The sequence below is a fragment of the Prionailurus bengalensis genome, chromosome D4, assembly GCF_016509475.1.
Source record: "Prionailurus bengalensis isolate Pbe53 chromosome D4, Fcat_Pben_1.1_paternal_pri, whole genome shotgun sequence".
Classification (NCBI taxonomy): Eukaryota; Metazoa; Chordata; class Mammalia; order Carnivora; family Felidae; genus Prionailurus; species Prionailurus bengalensis.
Window position 1 is genome coordinate 91,079,558 of NC_057359.1, and position 21,037 is coordinate 91,100,594.

The window sequence follows — 21,037 nt, forward strand, 5'->3', positions numbered from 1 at the left end:
TTTTTATCGTCTTACACACGTTTGGGGTGGTGGCAAGGTCCTTATTTGTTGTAGGGTAGAGTTAAACCTGCTGTCTAGGTTGTACATTGATCGTAAGTGGCCCAGGTAGAAAGACGGATACAGTACAGAGCGTAGCACAGAGATTTATTTATGCCAATGCTTGCTGATCCCACATGAAAACATCTCCAGAAATCAGCCACTTCCTGACAATTTAGGGGAAGGGCTACATCTGCTAGTCTCACACACCAGAAGTCCGACGTAGGAACTTCTTAAACCACAGGTATGACGTAGCTGCACAGAGTCCATACCTTGGGTCAAAGTCAAAAAGATGAACAGTCAGGATTCTGAAGCGGGTGGGGGGGACTAGAGATCCGGACTCACCACGGGACAGCGTATCGGGGACTCACCAGGTGATGATGTATTGCATGTGCTCGTTCCTCAGAGTGACTCGGGTTTGCCCTCCAATGGGTCCCCCGGGGACGGTGCTCTCTGCAGAGATAACGGACTCAATCCGCAATAGCTATGCCGCCAGCTTCTCAGCACCAGTTTCTCCCTACAGCGGCTTGGCCAGAGCTTTTTAGATTTTTGCGCGGCCAAAAGTTCAGTACATACCTTTCACCTGTAACCAACCCTGGGTTGCCTCTTTCCAGACAGATATTCCCCTTTCTCCCAACGAATACTACGATGTAACTAACAGGAAATAACTAGAAAACTTCCAGGGCTAAAAGGAAGGTAGAATGGGGTATTTACAAAAAAGCTACGTGATCTTCTAGGGTGGGCTGATCACAACGTACTGAAGTCAGCATCAATGAAAATGGGGTCTGCGCCTGTGAGCCTGGCCATGGCCTCCAGGTCCCGGTAATGCCAGTGATTTCTTTCTGGATTGTTCTCAGGGACAAAGGGCTTCCTGGTTTCTGTCAGCCTCACCATCCCAACTAGGTCCACTTCTCCCTCGATCTAGAAAGGAAAATGTGAGATTCCTCCTTAAGGCCTGTGGTTTCTATAGAGCCCTGCTCACAAAAAAGGACGGTTCTTGCCCCTTACCTGGCCTTTCTGCCGTGTATCCGGATTCACTTTCTTCCTGGGGACAAACCCTCTATTTACCAGGATGGTGATTCTGAAGTAACAAAGTATGCTCTCAGGTGGAGAAGGATTTTTGGACAAAGGTTAACGCTGGTAGTCTCCGGGAGAACAGGAGCAGGTGTGCCCTGGGAAGGCCTGCCTCTGTCCAGCCCGTGTCCTGACTGGCAGAACACCAACTCTGAAGACAGACATCCAGGGCCCCTGGCTATCCATCTCCGCTTCCTCCCTTGGGCCGCCTCCTGCAACATCCAAGCAGTGAATGACCCTCTCCCACAACCCGAGTTCTGGCCTGTCGGTCCTACTCACCCCAGCTCTGTGCAGTGGAAGGGGGTGATGACGTAGGCCCCGCTCTCTGGCGAGGAAGAGAGGCGGCCGGCCTCCCGGGCCTCCCGGGCCGGGTCCACCATCGTCCGAGGCATCATGTACAGCTCCTTGGAGTGGTCAAAGTGCCCCCTGACCTTCACTGGCCTGTACTCCAGGTTCTTCAGTTCCATTGGGCTACACAGCAGTGGGGAGACGTGAGGCCCAACAAGATTGGGCGGGAGGTCAAAGCCTATGAGCCCTGCGCGTCACAAATAAGGCACAGTTTGCTCCCCTAAACTAGCTCTTGTCCCTCCAGGACAGTGGGTCAAAATGAGGGGTAGAGACCATAGAATCACTTAGGATGCTTTTTCAAGGTTCTCTCCTGTCAAGACAACATGAGGGCACACCACCCCACCCACCAGGTAAGAATTGCTGCTCCAGGGAGCCCATCAGCACCGTGCCCCCACAGGTACGATGGGCCTGGAAAAAAAGGTGAAACCCCAAGTCACAGATCTCTTTTTAAATCTGTCATGCCACTCCCCAACGGTGGTCAGGAAGCTCATTAGGACAACTCCTCTCGAGGGCTCCCGTCTGAGGGTCAGGAGAGCAAGCGGAAGCAGCCAGGCCCCGCTGCCGACCTTGAGGGAGACGGGTCCCAGGCGGGCAGCCACACACTCACTCTGCTGGCAGAGGGATGGGCTCAGCCATAACTCTAGACTCGAGCTCTGCTATCAGCTTCAGCTTCCACTTTCGACGCTGGACCTGTGGAAACAGCACACCCCAGCAGATGGCAACAAGGGCAAAAGCTCAGAGCCACCATGGGCGCCTGGGTAGCTCAGTCGGTTAGCCATCTGACTTCGGCTCAGGTCATGCTCTCACGTTTCATGGGATTGAGCCCCGTGTCTGACTCTGCTGACACCTCAAAGCCTGGAGCCTGCTTCAAATTGTTTCCCTCCCTCTCTACCCCTCCCTGCGTGCTCGCGCTCTCTCTCTCTCTCTCTCTCTCTCTCTCTCTCTCTCTCTCTCTCTCTCAAATAAACATTAAAAAGAAAAAAAAAAGCAAAAAAGCTAGAGCCATCAGCGCCAAAGCCAGTATTTACCTGCCAGGTCCCCAGGCCAAAGGCAGTCGCAGGAATGAGAAGCAGGAACCACTGGAGAAAGGAGTCATCCTCCGCTTTGGTGGCAGGTGCTTCAGCTGCAGAACCACCACACCTGCTTGGGCTCCAGGGCAACCCTAGGAAGGTTTCCAATCCTGGCGTGGAGTCAGAAGCCCCCCGCAAATAGACCTGGAGCAGCCTATTCCTCAAGGAGACATGAGCACTACTGCCCCAGAGTGAACAGACCGGCCTGTGGCCACCGGGCACGCTCCCTGGATGTTCACCGACTGCATAAGCAAGACCTAGGGCTTAGTCCTGCCTTTGCCACCAACCCCGATCCTGGGTAATTCGTGTAACCATCTCCCGCCTTTTACACAAGAATAGTCTGCCGCGGACTCCGTCGCATTAAGATGCACCCGCTATGCAGAGAGAGAAGCGCGACCAACTCGGGAAAGGGGCTCGCAAGAGCACTCCCAACAGCTTCTCTTGTTCACTGCTCGTGAACTTAAAGATGGAACCACGTACAGGGAAAGTGTAATTCAGCGGTCAGAGTGTGAGCCTCAGCAAATGAGGGCACCTCGGGCGTCGCGGACGGTAAAAAAGCAGGCCTGGAGCGAGGGTTCTACAGCACCCTTCCTTCTTCCTCAGCACGCTACCCTGCCGGACGTGCACGCGCAACCCGCACGCCGTGGCTGTGCTGTCGTCTAGGGCCCCGGCCACCCGGTTTCAATCTTGGGATGGCCCCTCCTCAGCCCGCTGAGGCGCTGGGAAGTGACGGACCGTCCCCGGCCGGGCGTGACTCGGGAGTACGAGAGGGGCCGGCCCGAGGGCCACCTCGGCTGAGAGGCACGCCCGCGTTCGGGCGGCAGTTCGAAGCTCCTCAGTGCCTGCGGCCGCCCCCCACCCCTTACAAAGCGGGGCGTCTTTTCCCAGGTGCCCAGGTCACACCCGGACGAGTCCTCACCTGGGCGCAGGGGGACCGCAAGGACGCTCCTCCGGACGGCGCGCGCCGGGGCCTACGGAGACCGAGGGGCTGGCTGAGCCGGCCCAGGCCGGGTCCGGGTCCGGGTCCCCCAGCCCGCCCGACACGTGCCCGCCCCGCGCCCCGCGCCCCGCTCACCGGCGCCGGCCGCGCAGCGCGAAGCCCCAGCCACCGCACCGCCGCCGCCGCCATCTCCCCGCCCCGCCGGCGTTTCCGGGCCGAGAGGCGTCTGCTTCCGGGGCGCCGCCCAGCCCCGCCCCCGGCCCACGTGGTGCGAGCGGCGCCGGCTTCCAGCCCCGAGGGCGGCCGAGCCATGAGCGAGCCGCCGGCCGAAGTGCTCGCCTTCCTCCGCGAGCACCCGAGTCTGCGGCTGGAGCCCGGCGCCGCTAAGGTCCGCGGGGCCGGAGGAGGAGGTGCGGACCTGCTCGGGCGGCCCCCGCACCCCCTGACCCTCTCGCCCGCCCTCCGCCCCGCAGGTGAAATGCGCTCTCACCGGCCACGAGTTGCCCTGCCGTCTGCCCGAGCTCCAGGTCTACACCCGCGGCAAGAAGTACCGGCGGTTGGTCAGCGCCTCTCCGGCCTTCGACTACGCGGAGTTCGAACCGCACATCGTGCCCAGCACCAAGAACCCGTACGTGGGAGGGGGCGCAGGCCGGGTACCGCGGGAGGGGCCCCGAGTGGGGCCAGGTCCTAGCGCTGAGTCTGGCCGCTGCCGCGAGGTGGATTCGGAACGCCGGCCCCTCCCCGTTGGCTGCGCGCTCCTCGAGGGCTTGGCGCCGTCCTTCGTAGGTAGATGTTAGGAGACTGGACATCCGGGTTGCAGGCTAGAGCTCCCCGGTGAGCCCCCTCTCCGTGGTGCGTGTTTGCTTTTTGTAAAGCTGAGGCTTGTCACCTAAGGCTCTGAATGCGGTGAGTTCCACGTATTTAAGGAGAACTTTGGTGTAGCTGAACGTGTACGGTTGACAGCACTAGTTGAAGGGAGGGGGCCGGGGGATGCTTCCGTTCATCTAGGACTTTGCCAAGCCAGGTCTTCACTTGCATTCCCGTGTGCGGGAGCGGATGCTGATGACCAGGTGTGTTCCAGGTAAACACCGAGAGGTCACGGTCCGTCCGGGTCACTGGTTCTCCACCCCAGTTGCGGAGTGGAATTGTTTTCCAGCCTTTAAGAATCTTGATGCCCAGTCTGCTTCGGAGACTTCCTTGCCAGACTCTGGGAATCATTCTAAGATGCAGCCGTGGTTGGAGAGCCACTGGTCCAGACCCTTGTGAACATCCCTGCCAGCCCACGTTTGCCTGTCCCCTAGGCACCAGCTGTTCTGCAGACTCACCCTGCGGCACATCAACAAGGTCCCCGAGCATGTGCTGAGGCACACCCAGGGCCAGCGGTACCAGAGAGCTCTGCGTGAATGTAAGTAGCCGTGGGCAGACACAGCCTGCCTCAGTTTACGAGTATTTCGGGTGCATGCCTGCTCTTCTCCAGGACCAGTGCCCTCGAAGGCAGAAGTGGTGTCTCAGTCAGCTTTTGGCAGTAGCTGGTGGTGCACCCGGCCCAGCCCAGGGGAGGGGTGGTGGCGGAGACTGCGATAAAGCAGGCAGTGGGCCCCTACGTAACTGTGAGTGCTGTGGCGGTCTTGTGCCGAGGGCCACCAGGAGGCCTGCCTAATGCAGAGGCCCTGGGGAGGCGGGGTTTCTGGGCTGAGACTTTAGGGACATAGCGAGTAGAGGCAAGAGTGCTCCCGTTAGAGGAAGGATTCCGGCAAGGTTAGAGGCAGAAAAACACTTGGTTGTGGGAGGTCCTGAAGGATGGCCACTGTGACACCACGCAAGACGGGGTCGGGGTCAGCAAGGTAGGTGGAACAAGACCACAGGGGTCTTGGAGGCCACAAAGGACTGAAGCAGGGACTGGCGGTCACTGTGTGCGTCAAGGTCACTGTGGCTCTTGAGGGCAGGGGTGGGGGGTGGGAAGGAGTGGAACAGGGGACCCTTGGCGGCCGTGCAGCCAGCTGAAGGTGACGGTGGCCGGGGCTACAGGTGCTGGCAGGGAAGATGTGGACAGATTGCAGCTGTTCTGTGGGTAGAATCAGTAGGTGAGGGAGAGGAAGAAGTCAGCTGTGACTCCCGGATTCCTGGCTCGAGAACTGGGGTGCTTACGAGAGTGGCATCTGAGTCACAGGCTTTGTGGGGAAATGAAGCATTCCCTTCAACGTGTGTCAGGGAAGGTGGCTGTTGAAGACACGGGCCAGTGCTCAGATGATGCACACCACTGACACTAAGTGGCGTTTGCGTCCACAGAGCCACAGAAGAGGGGACGGGGCCAGGCCTGACCAAGGAAGAGCCCCAGGAGGGGGAGAAGCAGGCGGGGTGGTGTTGGGACGGAGGTGTCAAGGAGGAAATGGTAGACGCTTCTCAAATGCTCCTGAAGGGAAGGTGGGGACAGAGCCGGCGGGAGCCCCACGGGGAAGAGAGGGCCAGGTGGGGCAGAGCCAGTGGATCTGGGTATGGAGACAGAGGCAAGATGAGGGAGAGAACTCTGAAGGCTTTGTTTCCCCAACAAGAAACGAGGCCCAGTCTTCGCCCACGGGCAAAAGTGAAGGACCCGTGAAGGGTCCCACGTTGGCACAGAGCCTGGGGGCTGCTGGGTGTGGGTAGGGAGGGAGGGACTGGGTTTTCCCCAGTAAGAGAGTCATCCTGATGCTGGAGCGTGTGGCTCACGGGACCAGCAGCCGAGAGGAGCCAGAGCCCGGCAGCCGGGGAATCTGGCCGGGGGTTCTGAGAGGGGACTCCAGGTGTGGGGTCCACTGGCCCCGAGGCCGTGTGGGGCCACAGAGCGAGTGGCAGAGATGAGGCAGGAGAGAAGAGCCTGGCGGTGGGGGACATCAGAGGCCAGGGCCCGGTCCCCTCCCCCTCCTCCCTGAGACAGGAGAGCGCCGCCCACAGAGGGCCACCTTCAACAGCCAGGCCCCTTGGTGCCACCCCGCTCCTCATCGGGGTTTGGTCTGTGTCCGCCACGCCGGGCGTCCGGCCTCCCCAAGGCCCCTGTACACAAGACAGTGTGGAGGCCTCCTCGCGGCCCCCCCTGCTCTGGGCAGGGTCAGCAGCGGCCAAGCTCCCACTCTCACCCAGGCTGGGGCCCGGCACAGCTCTGTGTCTGCTCACGCCTCGCCACGCCGCCACCGGCCTCCCTCCTCTCCTCTCCTGGTAGGAGCTGAGCCAGGGCACCTCCCACCACCACATTTTACCCAGCAGACCGGCGGGGGGGGGGGGGGGGGTTGGGGGCCCGGTGGAGCTGGTGTCTGCTCCGGAGGACGGGGGCAGACACGGCGTGCCCGCCCATCTCCCAGATGAAAGGTGTCAGAAGCAGGGCGCGGAGTACGTGGCCGCCTGCCTCCTGCACAGGAGGAGGAGGAGAGAGGACCAGGTGGACGGCGCCGGGCCGCCTCGCCGGGGAGAAGCCTTCTGGGAACCTTCGTCCGGTGAGGACGGCGCAGCTGCAAGTGACAGTGATGACAGCATGACAGACCTGTACCCGCGTGAGTGGGACCGGCCCCCCCGCCCCCGGACGTCCAGTCTGTCCTGAGCCTGCAGCCAGCAGGCTCCAGCCTCCTTCCCTCCCACGTCGTGTGCTCGGGCCCTCGGCCCCGGCTGCGCTCCCTCAGCCCCGCGCAGACGGTGACCCGGACCTAAAACTGCCCATCCCTCCGTCCCTCTCAGCCGAGCTGTTCACCAGAAAGGACCCGGGAGGGACTGAACACGGGGACGGCACTGAGGACTTTCTGACCGAGGGGGAGGACGAGAGGCCAAGGGGCCTGACAGAGACGGGCCCTGGGGGCAGAGAAGAGACGCGAGGGGACCAGGAGCCGGTCCTCAAGCGCCGGAAGGTGAGTGGCAGCTTCCCCTGCCGACGGTTCTCCGTTTCCTCACAAAATCTGTTTAAAGAACCTTTCTGTGGCAGATAAAATGCCAAGCTAACGTTTCGGGAGTAAACTAGAAGCCGAGGCTGCTTTGGCCTGACGGGGCCAGGGGCTGCCGCACGGACGCTGGGCTCTGCAGCCCGTCCGAGGGGACTCTGGGGCGCACGCTGCAGGGGACCCGCGGGAGGGCCTTGTTAGGCCATGGCCAAGGTTCCGTCGCCCTCGGGTCTACAGGAGATCCAGAGCTCTCTGGAGGCTGGGGGCGGCGGGGGGGGTGCATTTCAGGGAAGCCACGGGTGGACAGCTGGCCTGACTTGGGGGTGCCCCTCCGAGAGGACGGGGATGGCTCACTAACCGGAGCTCCGTGTTCGTGTTCCAGAGACAGTTGGGCTCAGCGAAGAAGTTCAGACGTCACCACCGTAAACCCAAGAGCTTCAGCAATTTTAAACAGTCAGGTTAATAAACGGCTGCCGGAGAAAAGCACGTGTGGAAAGCTTTTCCGGAGTCCTTCAGGTCCTCGAGCCCGGGTCCTCTTCAAGCCGCCTGCTGTGCGCCCTCTCAGCCGATGGGGTGGGTGTCTCAGGGTCCTCTCCATCCGCTCACGTATGCTGTCCCTGGGGCTGGGGCTGGGAGTCTGTGCCACTGGCATCAGGGCCACCTTACCCATCCCCAGGAAGCAGCCCCCAGGGACCCCGAGGGAAGCACTCTCTCTGGACGTGGCTTCTCAGCGGGCCTCGGCAAAGCCTAGAGGGTTTGGCTGGCTCGCTGGGCATCCGAGGAGAGGCCTGGTCAGGCCCCACCCCAGCTGGACAACACCAGAGGATGACGCCGCATACAACAAACGCCGTTATTTATTTTGATGTTTCCAAAAATCAAAACGTTTCCAAACACAACTAAGATATAAAATACAGCATAAAATGAGATTTATACCTATTTCCCACATAAAGCCAAAAAATTCTCAGAAATGGTTTTGCTGAAGCCAACTGGTAGATGGTATTTTTTTCTCCTTCCTGCAAAGGCATCTACCCCTGTCCCACGCATGAGCCCACCGAGGGCCAGGGGAGGCCTGAGCAACCTCCTCCAGCATTGAGGGTGCCCTCTGACCGCACCCCTTGGCCTCCTGGGGTCAGACCGTTCCTGCAAACCAACAGAGGTGTTGGAACTGTCAAAGGTGTCCCAGAGGGACGGACGTGGCTGAGTGTCATCTGATGGGACTGCGGTGCTGTGCTGACGGGGAAAGGGGTGGACCGAGAGGTGGCCCCGAGGCGGATGCACGGAGTCAGAAACCACCCCATGCGGCGAGCATCCGGGTGGCCAAGTAGAAAAGCCTTCTCCATCTGTTGCTTTTCCAAGGCCGGAGGCGTTTGCAAATGGGCGGGGGTTGGGAACATCTGGGGCTGAGGCGTGGGCACGAGGTGGGGTGTTGAGAGGGGTGCCATCGCTCCCGTCAGGTCTGGCGGGTCCAGGCCGCAGAGCCAAGTAAGGCTCTAGGAGCACTGGGAGGCAAAAGCGGGGCAGCTTCCCTGCCCCACGCTGGCTCTGGTCTGGCTGGTAAATGTGGATCCTGGCTCAGGACTGGCCCTGGCATCCCTAGGGATGCCCTCAGGCTTGCACATCTAGCCATGAACCAGGAAAAAAGAAACCAGCTTCAGGCAGTCCTCGTTCTAGCTTGGTCAGGCTACCCCCCCCCCCCCCAAGGGTCTGGGGAAGGACTGGGGGAGGCACAGACCAGTCCAACTCTCCCCTCGTGGCAATCGCTACAGCACGGACAAGTGGAGAAGAGCCAACAGGCGCGTGCACCCCCAAGAAGAGAAACGCAGTGTAAGGCAATGTTAGAAAACTTTAAATACAGGATTAAGATCCAATCGGTAAGGCATCACAAATCGTAAAAAGTAATTTGGGCTGCATTCAGCGTAGCAAAGACAAATCTGAGCAAGCAACAGCCTTGAGAAAGTGGTAAGTCACGGCTGCGCAGCTTGGGAAAAGTCCCTCCAGCCGAAGGAGAGGCGGGCGGGGCGCTTGGCCAGGTCGGAGCCCACGGGAGCCGACACGAGCCCACGGGAGCCCACAGCGGCAGCCCAGGCTCGGTGTGAAGACCGGGAGTGAGGTAACTGGTCTGAGAGCCCGCTTCGTCGCTGCCCTGCCCCACGAGGCTGCTGCTCCTCCCACGCCCCTCACGGGAGTCCGCGCACAGGCATGTGGCCGGGCCAGGGTCAGGGCGAGGGTCCCCATAGGCTCCAGGTGCACCTGGGGACTTCTAGCCCCGCCGTTCCCGCCCTGAGGCTCCCGGGGGGTTACCCTACCCAACGAGCTGCACCAATCGGAGCCAGTTTTGTGCCGAGTGAACGGCACTCTCGGCGGCCCCTCTGGCACCACTTCTTTCTTTGGGTTTGGGTCCAAATGCCGTTGTCATCCCTGCGAGCGTTACAATGCGGCACGGGGACAACTTGGAGCCGTGGGCGAGGCTTACGCCCAGGACGTTGACTGTGTGACGTTGGGCTGGGCCATCCGTAATCATTTAGTTTTAGCTAAAAACGTAAACTTAAAAAACAGTAAGAGGGAGACCGCTTTGAAGGATACACAAATGTATCTGCTCACAGTACAGCTTGAAGGCCCCCCCCACCCACAAAACAGAAACAAAAACGGGAACTGAGGCCACAGCCCAGCAAGCTGCTCGTGGGAAGCCGAGGCCGTGCCTGGGGGAGGGAGGGAGGCGCTGTGCCCAGCCAGCCCACCCCAGTGGTCAGGTACCAGGCTGTGGGTCCAGAGCAGATTTAGCCGCCAAATTTCAGGTGTCTGCAAATAAATTCTCAAAACATCTGTGCCTTTACCAAGGGAGGGAAGGAAAGAGGACACATAAATGCTGGCATTTTGGTCGAATCCACCCCGAACCAGTCCTCGATGGCCGCGGGTCCTAGCCAGGCAGGGAAGGGGTCTGTTACCACTCTTTCTTCTTCTCGTCCATGGAGACGCCCCCGGGGCCCAGGGCCACCACAAGGAGCAGGCCTCCGATCACCGACATGGTCTGGAAGAAATCGTACTTCAGGAAGTCATGCATGGGCTTATAGACAGGAATGGTCCAGAAGGCGTTGAAATACACGTTGATGGCAAACAGCCAGACGACAAGAGTCAAAGCAGCCAGCTTGGTTTTAAAACCAATGGCCACTAAAATCATCAGAGCTGTGCCCACGATGTTCTGGAGAATCTGCATAGGTTAGAAGGTAAGAAAAAAAAAAAAAAGGTGAGGAAGAAGAGATATTCCAACTGCCCTTGTCACTGCGGTATGTGTCCAGGTGATGTCACAGAGGGGTGTGCATTCAAGTGAGGAATAAAGAGGAGGCGCCAGGGGCTTCGGTGAACAGGCTGCAATTTACCAGGACACACTCAGGCCCCGGCCTGCGGGCCCCCAAGCCATCCAGGTAGTCCCCGCTACTTCTTAGGAGCGGGCTCCCCCCTCCCATGGCGCCAGGTGCCCCTCCTGGGAGCTTTTCCCGGCCAGGGCGCCCAGCCAGCTCTAAAGACGGGCATCGTAAAGCTCCCGGGGACAAGACACCCGGCGTGCACACAGCACGCGATAAAGGTATGAGCAGTGGGCAGCTAAAGAACCAAGGGTCTGCAAAGAGCCCGGGTGGACCGCCTGGAGGCCGGCACACAGGACACCAGGACCTCCAGTGAGGTCAGGGAGACTCTGGACTTCCTTTGTCAGCTCCGGGCCCCTAAGAGCTTGCTGGTGGGTGTTTACTCCTTTTAGTAGGATCCGACGTTTGCCTCCTTTAAGCCGACTCCTTCCAACAGCCCCTGGACTAGGCTCCGTGCACAGGCGGGGAAGAGAGGTCGGGGCCCTTTCTGAAGGACAGGAGCCCAGGTCCACGTACGCAGGCAGGAGCGCTTACCGAGAAGAAGCTGGCATCAAAGTGAAGGAGGGTCATGAACATCAAGACCAGCAGAACCCTGCCTCCGAGCTGCATGTACTGTTTGGGAGAGCTCTCACGCATGGTGGGGACGCCTGCGAACATGCTCTTCCCTTCGGAACGGGATTCCGCCAGGAGCAGCAACAGGCCCCCTCCCAGGGCCAGATTCCTGAGGACAGAAACGCCAGCTGAGTTGCCGGGGTTCGGCAGGCACTACGCACGCCCGTCAGACCAGGTCGGGAGACCTCGGCGGGAGCACAGGAAGGGAGGGCCCTTAGGTCCCTCTCTCTAAACCGTGCCGGACTAGCTGGGTGTGAGCCCACAGGACTCACAGCCGCTCCACGGCTGAAGACAGACGGGTCTGTTCCACCCAACAGTGACATTAACCTGAACACACTCGGAACCCGGCCCGGCTTTGGCCCTGCTGTTGACCAGCTGGGTCCCTGTGAGCAAGTGCTGCCATTCCGGCCCTCCTTCCCTCCCTCACGAACATGGGGTTGGGAGGGACAGCTTCATTCTCACCTGTGTCCCGGGGTGCGGGTGGGGGGGTTGTGGGGGGAGGGAGCCTCTGCCAACACCTCCTACAGACTCCAAGTGCTTGGACCCCAAGAAGTTCACTCCCGACTGCTAGTTACTGAGTCGACAGACATGAAAAGTAAGCATGTGGAGCGCACGTACCTCATCAAAAACTTCAAGTCCCACAGGATGCTGTAGGCGATCGTCTGAAGGGAACAGAGAAGAGACAGAAACTTGAGTCTCACGTTTCCAAACGCACTGGGACTTCTAGAGAACAGCAGTAGGCAATCTCTCCCACAGAAGCGTAGACGTAAGGTGCACGGGACAGTCTGGGAGCCCAGGACAGCTCCGAGTTCAACCACAGGCTCAGCATTTCTCGAGGTGTGCTGACCAGCCCGGGCCCGCGTAACGAGCACCGTTCCCTGGGAGCACCCAGCCTGCAAGGTGCCGGCACGGCGCCCGGGAGCTCTGGTCCAGGTGCACACAGCTCCTGCGGCCAGCTGGGTGTTCACGAGGTAAAACGATAAGACAGCGTCCTGGCTGCAGCCAACCCTGTCATTTGTCCCCATCAGAGGAAACTCGGGAAGGTGGCAAAGAGGCGGGCGCCCAGAGCTTGGCACCTTTTCAGGGGCCCCATCCTCTCCAGCTCTCCTGAGCCTGCACTCGGGAAAATCTGGTGTTTTCTCAGGAAAGAAAGGGAGACCCAGGCAGAGACACAAGGGGGTGAAGCCGCATCCTCAGAGACGCCTTTGCAGAAGCTACGCCCCAAGCACGGCAAGGAAGAGAAGAGACCCAGCCCCGCGTACCTGCAGCGCTATGATTCCAAAGAGCCCAAAGCAGGCGTACTGCACGAAGTTCCTGCTCAACACCAGGATGCAGCCGGCTGGAAAGGAGAAGGGCCAGGCTCAGGGGGCCGCGGGCGAGTTCCGGGCGAGGGCCGCCGCCACAGCACCTGGCGCCCTCACCTGAGCCCTGCGCGGTTGGTGGCCCGGCCACGCGCCCCGAGAAAAGAGCAACTCCTGGGAGAATTCATCGTAGACACGGACCACACACGAGTCAACGGGACCTTACTTATCGGAGATACCGTTCTAGAAAACGGATCCCTTGCTCCAGAGAATGGGCCGTTTTCCGGAGCAGGTGGTGCAGTGGAAACTGCCGTGGGAGCTACAGGACGGACTGAGAAGCGCAGGCCCCTTTCCGGCGCCAAAATGTACAGGGAGGGGGGCTGCCGCCAGCAGACAGCGGCCAGGGAGCAGATCTGCGGCCCATGTGAATCCGGCCTCCGATTCATCCTTTCCGACACCCTGCGTTTCCCCTGCTCTGGCTCCCCTCCGGCCCACCCGGGTCACCCAGTCTCCCCCGCGTCCCGGTCCAGGCGCTTAGAGCGGGGCCCATGTCATCGGTCTTCAGTGAGCACAGCACCCACCCGAAGGCCCACAGAACCAATGCCCAAGCCTGGCCCACCCGCCAGGGAGGGGGAAAGGACCGGCAACGCCGGCCCGGGAGCCCCTCGAGTGACCTGCCGTCCCAGCCCACAAGGTAAGCCAGCGCGTATCAGGGCCACTCACTCAGCTGTCCCAGCAGGTTGAGGAGCACAAAGGCGGAGGCCAGCGCGTAGCCGCAGCCCCACGTCGTGTCGATGTAGTCACGCTGCTCGCCCCACTGGAACCACATGCGGACGCCGTCCTCCAGGAACGTGCTGATCAGGCAGAGGCGCGCCACGTGGGGCAGGTACTGCTTCGTGACCCGGAGGAACTGCGGGCCACAGAGACCCGGCTGAGGGCTGCGGGACCCTCGGTGCCGCTCCCCGTGCTGCCCTGTGTGTCTCTGCGCCCGCCTGTCCCATCAGGCTCGGACCCCCAGGGCGACAGCCTCCGCCCTGTCAGCACAGGCGTGTAGGCGCCAACTACGGTCACCCAATGAGGGGCCAACGCAAGACACACCGCGCGGACGCTCGGGCGAGGGCCCTGGCGGATCAGGATCACCCCGATGAGGCCCTGCCGGCTCACCCGCGGTCTCCCCTCCCGTGCGCCCCAGCATTTGCACTGAGTCGTCTTTATCCTAGGCCGACCGGCACCAAAGGGGGGCGCGCGGCACCCCTGGCCTCTACCCACCAGACGTCATCGGCAGCCCCCCTCCAGCTGCGACGGCCAAAAATGCCTCCAGACACTGCCACAGAACCGCGCCCACTCCCTCGAGAACCTCTCGTTTCACAAGTGGGCAGACTGCACCCCACAGGGGAGAGGGGCTCCCTGAGAGCTGCACGGACCTGAGACAGCCCGCTGAGGCTTGGCCTGCCAGTCACACACGGTCACACACGGCTAAGCCTTGGCCTCCCAACACCCCCAATGGTGCTCAGACCCACTCTAGATGGAAGAGGGCTGAGCACGCTCTTGAGAGGACAGTCCACTTAGGGGACAGCCAGGGTCCCAGGCCTGGAGGGCCTCACGGTACACCAGCGGTAAGTTCAGGTGTCTACGCTTATCCCAAACCTCCGAGCAGCGAGAGAAGAGGCCAGGCTCTGGCAGCCGTGCACGCACCCCCAGTCCCTCCCAGAGCCCTGGACTGGTCAGGGTGGGGTGGGCAGCGGTGAGCACACACATGGAACTGGTGTGGCTAATGGCTAGAAGGCTCTGGAGTCTTTTACAAAGACATGCTAACAAATGGACGCACAACGGTCTCAATAGCAGTGAAGAGTCAAGTTCAGAAAATCACTGGTGAACACCAAAGGGAGAGAAAGCACATTTAGAACTTCCTCCTGCTCCGTGCAAAGTGTGCCGTTAACGACGGCGTGGTTATGAAACATATATCGGGTGGAGACACAAATGTCACTTGGGTGCCCTGCAGCCACTTTCTCTTTCCCACCATCCAAGCTAAATGCAAAGGGAAGGAAACCCTACAGCACACGGTAAGAGCAGGCTCTCCGGGAAGTCCGCCCACAGGAGTGACGAGTCAGGCAGCCGAGTCTAAAGGGCATCTGTGGGTCTGGCCTCCCGCAAAGGGACAGTCAAATGAACATCACTGCCCCTCTCAGGGCTGGCGAAACCTTACTGGGACCAGCTAAGGTGTGTCTGAAGAGTCTGTTAATTATTGGCGTTTTTGAAAAGTTGCTTTCAAGTCCTAGAAACAGCTGATGCTCTCGGCCGCAAGTAACGAGCCTCTGGCTGTTGAGATCAACCTCCAGTTTGTCGACTTGGGCTCAGTCAGCAGAGAAGCCTCGCCTCACCTCGCCTCGCCTCCCCTCCCCTCCGCTGGGCCATGGCAGCCGGGCACTCGTGGGAGGGAGAGCGGGGAGAAAGCCCTTATAAGCCAGGTGTCCTTTCTCTCCAAATCTCCCAAGCTTGACTGAGCCCCAAGGTGGCGATTCTGCACACGCCTGCTCAAGCCCTTGACCCTCACCGAAGCGGGGGCAGAGGTCACAGGGAGAGACCGACGCCTGGACAATGAACCAGGTGGGTCTAAGGTTCTTTCCAACTTGAATAAGCGGAGGAGAAAAGGGAAGGAGAAAGAACCTTAATGCCCCTACAAATTTTGGAGTCTCTGTAAAGCACACACAGGATGTCTGTCCACTCGGGGTACACACGCCCCCACGTCAGACCGGGAGGTAGAGGGACAGCTGACCACTGGCCCTGCTGCTTCTGCCTCATGGCCCAAATGCTGTCGTGAGCCCCAGCGGGGTCGGCGGTAGAGTCGTTCCTAGTCTAATCCACAGGGACACGGCTGGGGCCGCGGCACAATTCTGGGGGAGGCTGACCCCAAAAGGCAGGGGCAGACAGACATGGGACATGTCCTGACCCGCCTCCAAACTGGAGCTGAAAGCTGCCTGCTGTGCTCACCAGTGAGGAGCAAACAAGCCCGGGCCCTTGGCCTTCATTCTAAGCCTCCTCACCCATGAAGCACCCCGCTTAACACGCGCTCTGCTCCACAGCCCGGCCCAAGAGACACAGGCAGTGTTTAAGAGCTTCCGTGATGAGTCTGTACGCCTAATTTGAGTGTCTGGGTCAAGAGGATTAAAGAGCAACAGGGAGACTCTCCCTTCCCCGTGAGACAGGCTGAGGAGACAAACAGCTCTGTGCTTTGGGGGGGTGGGGGGGGAGCCAAAATTCAGGTTATTTCCAAATTGGATGTGGTTCAGGCTACGGGTCGGCTGTATTTTGCAAGCCAGGTTGCTCCAGAACCTCTTTAAACCAGCCAGCCTCTAATAAGCACCTGTTTGGACTCAACAGGAAAGAAAAAAAACTGTTTCAATACGAGGCCAGACCCAATTTTACTCGGATTCTCCGAATGCGTGCTGGTTACAGCGATTCAGACTCGGCCACTGAACCCACGTCAGGCGTCTGGGGACCGCATCCTCCTGGCACAGCAGAGAAGAGCCCCTGAGGCAGGCATCCGGCAGCACGCGGGAGCCCGGGAGCAGTCCCCTGTCCCGTGCTTGTGCAACGGGTCCTGCGGGCCAGGGGCTGGGCACTGCCCGTTGGGGACACGGAGACCCACGACGGCCACGCCTGGGACAGAATCGTGGAGGGAAAGCCGGAAGCGGGCAGCAAGCAGGGGCAGGCCAGGCCACAGGAGAGGACGGTTAGCCTGCGTGGGGCAGGCTTTTCACTGGAACCTCCAAGAAGCTCACCGTCAAGCAGGGTGCGGTTCACAAGCGATGACAGGACCTGGGTGACTTATGAAATACGGAAAGTTGAGATTTATTTACGAAGGGTTATGATTTTGATTTTAGAGGGGGTTTAAGAAACCTAACTCTGAGAATACAGTGATCATGTCACACAGCCACCTGCAGCTCTCACATGACACAGAAAAGCTACTTTGTCTGAGTACTGAGGACAGAAGGGACTTGAGGAAAGCTGTCTGCAATTCTTGGTTGGGAACTCTGAGGAAGCAAAAAAGGGCATGAGACCATCTGGTCGCAGGGACTGGGGCTGCCCTTCTCAAGGGCCACTTCAAGCCTCCACATCCCAGAAGATTAGAACTTGTGGCCAGACAGCCTCCCTCACATCAGGCTGAGTCAGGGCCAGAGCAAGAGTTCGATGACTCACACATGGGCATTCACCATGACCCCAGAACTCCCCCGGCAGGTCTCCCGGGGTGCTGCTGTGTGGGTTCACGCTGCACCTCCAAGTACAGGAACAAGTGTCGACTGGTCCTAGGGATGGCCTGGCTTCCGTACCAGAAATCCACGTGACTAAGAGCCTAACCATAGGAGAGTAGCAACAAATCACATGGAGGAGAACACAGCTGTGCTTCACTTTCCAGAAGCCTTGCTGACCAGTGCCCCCCGTGTCTCCACCCCGCTCCCCGGAAGAGGCGGGATGGCTCTTCTTAGGGCAAGCAGGAAAGAATGCGCCCTCTTTGCCTTCTCTCCTCACTCCTGATGGTACAAGGCAGGAAGCCCCGGCAGGGAGGGGGACACAGAGCAGAGGAACAGGAAAATGATGCTCAGAACCCATCACTGTTACGAGAGCCCCACTCATACCCAATGGCCGTCCACACACGGTTAATCCAGAGCCCTAACACTCGGGGAGCAGGTGTGCCCACTCACGTTCTGTCGGGCCATCCGAGCTACCCAACGCTGGACCAGAGGCCCAGGGGAGCTCCTGGGCACAGGCTCCCAGGATGGCTCCATCATGCCAAAAGACAGGGAAAAACCCCAAAGGCCACAGGGGACAGCAGGCCCCATGCAGCTTATCTGTCACCCTGGTGACAGATGAGCCGTCAGGCCGAACCCAGTAGGTGTTAATATTCCCATTTACTGGTGCAGATGTGCTTGCAATTACGCTCTGCCGAAGGGCAGCGAGCACCGGCTTCAGGACCCGGACGTAATTTTGGATTGCTGAGTTTGTTAGTCTCTGGCCCCTCCTGACCTGGTCTCAGATGGCTTCCGAATGCCTAGCTCCTGCAGAGGGCACGCTCAGCGTTTTCTCTAAGCGCCTGGCCTCCTGGCCGCCAGGGGCAAGGAGCCCGATGCCAGAGATGTATGTAGCTCTGGATGAGCCGGCCAGTCAGAATGAACGGGACAGCTGACCCTGTGCTCTGACCTCTGCGGGCCTCAAGGGGAGGCTGCAGGACAGCCAGGAGGCGAGGAGCCCAGCCTTTGGTACCAAGATGTGGACTCAGAACTTCAGCCTACCTCCCTCCATGCAAGACCGCCCTCTCCACACCTGAAGACAGAGGCACTGTGGCCATCCTCACGCGGTCCAGAGGGTAACAAAGTACTAAGCGTGGAGGACCTGGCCCAGAGTTAGTGTCTCTTATCATAACTACTGGGGGACACGCAGGCTTTATAGGTCCCACTCCAGCAACCTAGATTTCCTGGTTAACACCTGTCACTTGAGTTTTGCTTTCGTTTTCTGAAGACAGGGTTTGACAAAATGGGTCTGTCGTGTTACTGATCAGTGACTTTGACAATATTCCCCCACGCCCTTCAAATGAGATCATTTTCATTTTAAAAGCCTGGACTCCAACACCTTTATTATTGGCAGCTTTGTTTGAATATCGTGTGGATAAATGTTAAAGCGGCACCCCAGCCTGGCCAGATTACTACCCACGGGAAGCCGTCACTTGGGCTCTGCACCCTCTTATGTGCCCACGTCCCGCCTGCCCGAGCAGAAGACGCTCCCGACTTTGGTTTTGGAGAGCATGAGGGCCACTGCCCTCTGAGTCACCCACAAAAGGGCGTGGAGGGGTCTTCTGACACCCGCTGCCACCACCAAGGTGGGCCCTGGCCCTGATAGACTGACAGCAGGAGCCCACACTGCCTGACAAGAGGCAGCCCTGGGCCACTTTGGGTGTTTGACTGTGATGCAGGCAGGCCCTTTCCCCTCCATTTGTGCCAGGAGAACACCAGGCCTCGGAAGCTCATAGTATGTGGCACTAGCTTTGAGGTCGGAGTCTGGGGTTCCCCCCGGGGCTGTGCCCCAGGCCAGTCCAGAAGCCCCAGCAGGCCATCTTTGCCACCAGTAACTTAGGTGCAGCCAGACTGTGTGTCTGCCTGAAGGGCCTTTCAGGTTCCAAGATCCTGCTTCTTTGATTTAAACCAAATGCAGGGAGAAAAAGAAGAAAAGATTACATATAGAGATTTTGAGCTTTTTTTTTTTTTCTGTAGGAAAGCTGATCGTTTGATAGTTGGCACCAGCTTGGTTAGAGACATTTTATCTAGATTTGGTTATGAAATGCACTTGCAAAATCAGGGTTCTCCGGACTGAAGAGTGAGTGTGCAGAGCTCTCACGGTCCCCGTGGCTCAAAGGAGCCATCTTCTCAGGGAGTTGCTACTTGGGGAAGTGCAATCCGGTCACTAAAACCATTGAAAAATGGACAGGGAAGGCCTACGTGGTTCTTGAGAGCTTTTGATATGAATTGTGTTTATGAAGGATACGATTTTTAAAAGGTCTTTAAACACAAAATCGTGACCTTAGCAAAAACTATTTTTTCAAATGGACACACTTTCCCCGCCGCCCCCCCCCCCCCCCCCCGCAAGCTGGTTCTCAAATACCAGCTCACAGGAGAGTGGTGCAATGGAAAACCCCGCTACCAGACCACACTACAGACGGCACCCCTCAAGGGGAACAAGGGAAGATCGAGCTCGCCCATGCCAGATCAGAACACACGCATTTGTGTTCCTAACTCACACAAACGCGTACAAGCCTTCCCATAAACCCAAACTTCAGAGTTTCGTTACTCAATACCACCCCATAAAAATAAAAAATGTAACCTCACTACTTTTAAGTCCGGCAAAAACCACAAACCCGTTAAGTGCACAAGGGAAAGAAATGGCCAGTGGGCCAGACGTGGCTCTGCCTGCAGGGATAAGGCTGATCATCTGTAGACGTAAGGGGACACTTTCACAGGCAAAAGGTACACTAAATAATCAAAGCTCGATGAAAATCGCCAGGAAGCTCCGTCCTTTCCCCTTTCTAGGATCTGATTCTGTCCATCTGGTCTGTGTCAACTGCCTGTTTCAAGAGCTTCCCCCGTGGTCAGAATGCCACCTGTACACTCAGGGAAGAAAAAAAAAAAAAAAAAAAAAAAAAAAAAAAAAAACCCAGGAAGATAGGCTTCCCCTCCTCCCAGGTTTGTGTACTGATACCCATCCAATTCAGTCCCAGGGCAGAGTCCAAACAGGGAGGGAAAATGCTGGGAGGGTCAAAGGGACCCCATGAGTCCAACACATCTGGGAAATAGTAACAGAAGAAAAGTGCGGTTGCTTTCTGTAGTTGGGGTACATACCAGGGCGCCCCCTTTCCTCTGGGAGGACCCCCAGGCCTCCTTTCTGACCAACCCCCGTTCAGGATCACAGCTCCCCACCCCGCCCCCTAAGAGTGCCAGTGAAAGGAGAAGCGTGCAGGGACCACCCCAACAGTTCGATTCGGACAGAACGCTCCCCAGTAGCCAGACTCGGCCCAAACCCGCAGCGCCCCCCAGCCCCCAGGCCTCGGGCTCCTTTCTCGGGACCGGGCGAGGCGGCCCCTCACACCCCTCACCTCCTGGGGCCGGCCAGGCTGGGGGGGGGGGGGGGGCGGCTCACCGACCCGGGTGCCGAAGCACGGGCCCGAGAACCCACCCGGAGCCCTGGCGGGGAGGCGGCGACAAGGGCAGGCCGGGTTTCGGGGAGCCCCGGGTCGGGAAGGCGACCAGCCCCGGAGAGGAATGCCCCGGTTGGGGGAGGGGGCGCGATTCTCCGGCGGGCTCGGGAGGGGTGAGGACGCGGCGCAGACCCAGGGGCGGCCCTCGGGGGCCGGGGACCGGGGGCCCGACTCTGGGAGCGCAGAGGGCTCGGGGCCGAGGCCCGGAGGGGGAGTCGGAGGGGACGCGCGGGAGGGGCCTCGGGGCCGGGGCAGGAGGCCCGGTCGGGCCGCAGGCCGCACCTGGTCGGCGAAGTCCTCGGCCGTGCCCATCAGGTCGTTCTGGCCCATGGCGGCGGCGGGAGGCTCGGCTCGCTCGCTCCCTCGCTCGCTCGGCGCTCGGCCCGTCGGCGCCCGCGCCCGGTGCGGCCTCCACAGGAAGTGCCCGGCGGCCGGCCTCGCTCCTCGTCCGCGGCTCCAGCGGCTGCCACGTAGGCCAAGCCTTAAAGGGGCCGCGCCGGCGGGCCCGCCCCGGCCGCGCCTTAAAGGGGCCGCGCGCCGCCCGCCGCCGCCCCGTCCGCCGCGATCGAGGCTCCGCCCGCCGTGTTCTGGCGCCGGCAGCCCCGCCCACCGCGCTGGGGCCTCGCCCGCCGCGCCCTGGCCCGG

General features: G+C 59.8%; 3 protein-coding genes across 4 annotated transcripts; 1 reads left to right on the plus strand and 2 right to left on the minus strand.

The window, feature by feature from the left end:
* Window positions 1-130: 130 nt before the first annotated feature.
* Window positions 131-3,780, minus strand: LOC122475151 (surfeit locus protein 1). 2 transcript variants are annotated; one of them, XM_043566867.1, is made up of 9 exons: window positions 3,604-3,780; window positions 3,448-3,499; window positions 2,487-2,620; window positions 2,066-2,148; window positions 1,390-1,581; window positions 1,045-1,117; window positions 795-957; window positions 408-489; window positions 131-308 (listed from the first exon to the last, which is right to left on the minus strand). In XM_043566867.1, the coding sequence occupies exons 1-9, from the start codon at window positions 3,778-3,780 to the stop codon at window positions 239-241; spliced, it is 1,026 nt and encodes a 341-aa protein (XP_043422802.1). In that variant the 3' UTR covers window positions 131-238. The 2 variants fall into 2 exon arrangements, with proteins under 2 accessions (XP_043422802.1, XP_043422801.1); XM_043566866.1 differs by having other exon boundaries at window positions 2,487-2,638.
* Window positions 3,746-8,350, plus strand: SURF2 (surfeit 2). The gene is made up of 6 exons (XM_043566871.1): window positions 3,746-3,856; window positions 3,942-4,096; window positions 4,770-4,873; window positions 6,807-6,995; window positions 7,177-7,343; window positions 7,756-8,350. The coding sequence occupies exons 1-6, from the start codon at window positions 3,779-3,781 to the stop codon at window positions 7,834-7,836; spliced, it is 774 nt and encodes a 257-aa protein (XP_043422806.1). The 5' UTR covers window positions 3,746-3,778; the 3' UTR covers window positions 7,837-8,350.
* SURF4 (surfeit 4) lies at window positions 8,210-20,947 on the minus strand. The gene is made up of 6 exons (XM_043566868.1): window positions 20,675-20,947; window positions 13,372-13,558; window positions 12,610-12,686; window positions 11,966-12,009; window positions 11,270-11,456; window positions 8,210-10,581 (listed from the first exon to the last, which is right to left on the minus strand). The coding sequence occupies exons 1-6, from the start codon at window positions 20,720-20,722 to the stop codon at window positions 10,315-10,317; spliced, it is 810 nt and encodes a 269-aa protein (XP_043422803.1). The 5' UTR covers window positions 20,723-20,947; the 3' UTR covers window positions 8,210-10,314.
* Window positions 20,948-21,037: the final 90 nt, after the last annotated feature.

Excerpts from the sequence above, each read along its gene's own strand:
- SURF4 (XM_043566868.1), bottom strand. The coding sequence starts at position 20,722 with ATGGGCCAGAACGACCTGATGGGCACGGCCGAGGACTTCGCCGACCAG. Across the intron at positions 12,687-13,371 it reads CAACCTGCTGGGACAGCTGA|CCGGCTGCATCCTGGTGTTG; the intron begins GTGAGTGGCCCT and ends TCTCCTTTCCAG. Across the intron at positions 11,457-11,965 it reads GACTTGAAGTTTTTGATGAG|GAATCTGGCCCTGGGAGGGG; the intron begins GTACGTGCGCTC and ends TTCTGTCCTCAG.
- SURF2 (XM_043566871.1), top strand. The coding sequence starts at position 3,779 with ATGAGCGAGCCGCCGGCCGAAGTGCTCGCCTTCCTCCGCGAGCACCCG. Across the intron at positions 3,857-3,941 it reads TGGAGCCCGGCGCCGCTAAG|GTGAAATGCGCTCTCACCGG; the intron begins GTCCGCGGGGCC and ends TCCGCCCCGCAG. Across the intron at positions 6,996-7,176 it reads CATGACAGACCTGTACCCGC|CCGAGCTGTTCACCAGAAAG; the intron begins GTGAGTGGGACC and ends CGTCCCTCTCAG.
- LOC122475151 (XM_043566866.1), bottom strand. The coding sequence starts at position 3,780 with ATGGCTCGGCCGCCCTCGGGGCTGGAAGCCGGCGCCGCTCGCACCACG. Across the intron at positions 2,149-2,486 it reads TTGGCCTGGGGACCTGGCAG|GTCCAGCGTCGAAAGTGGAA; the intron begins GTAAATACTGGC and ends CTGTTTCCACAG. Across the intron at positions 1,582-2,065 it reads CCCATCCCTCTGCCAGCAGA|CCCAATGGAACTGAAGAACC; the intron begins GTGAGTGTGTGG and ends ACTGCTGTGTAG.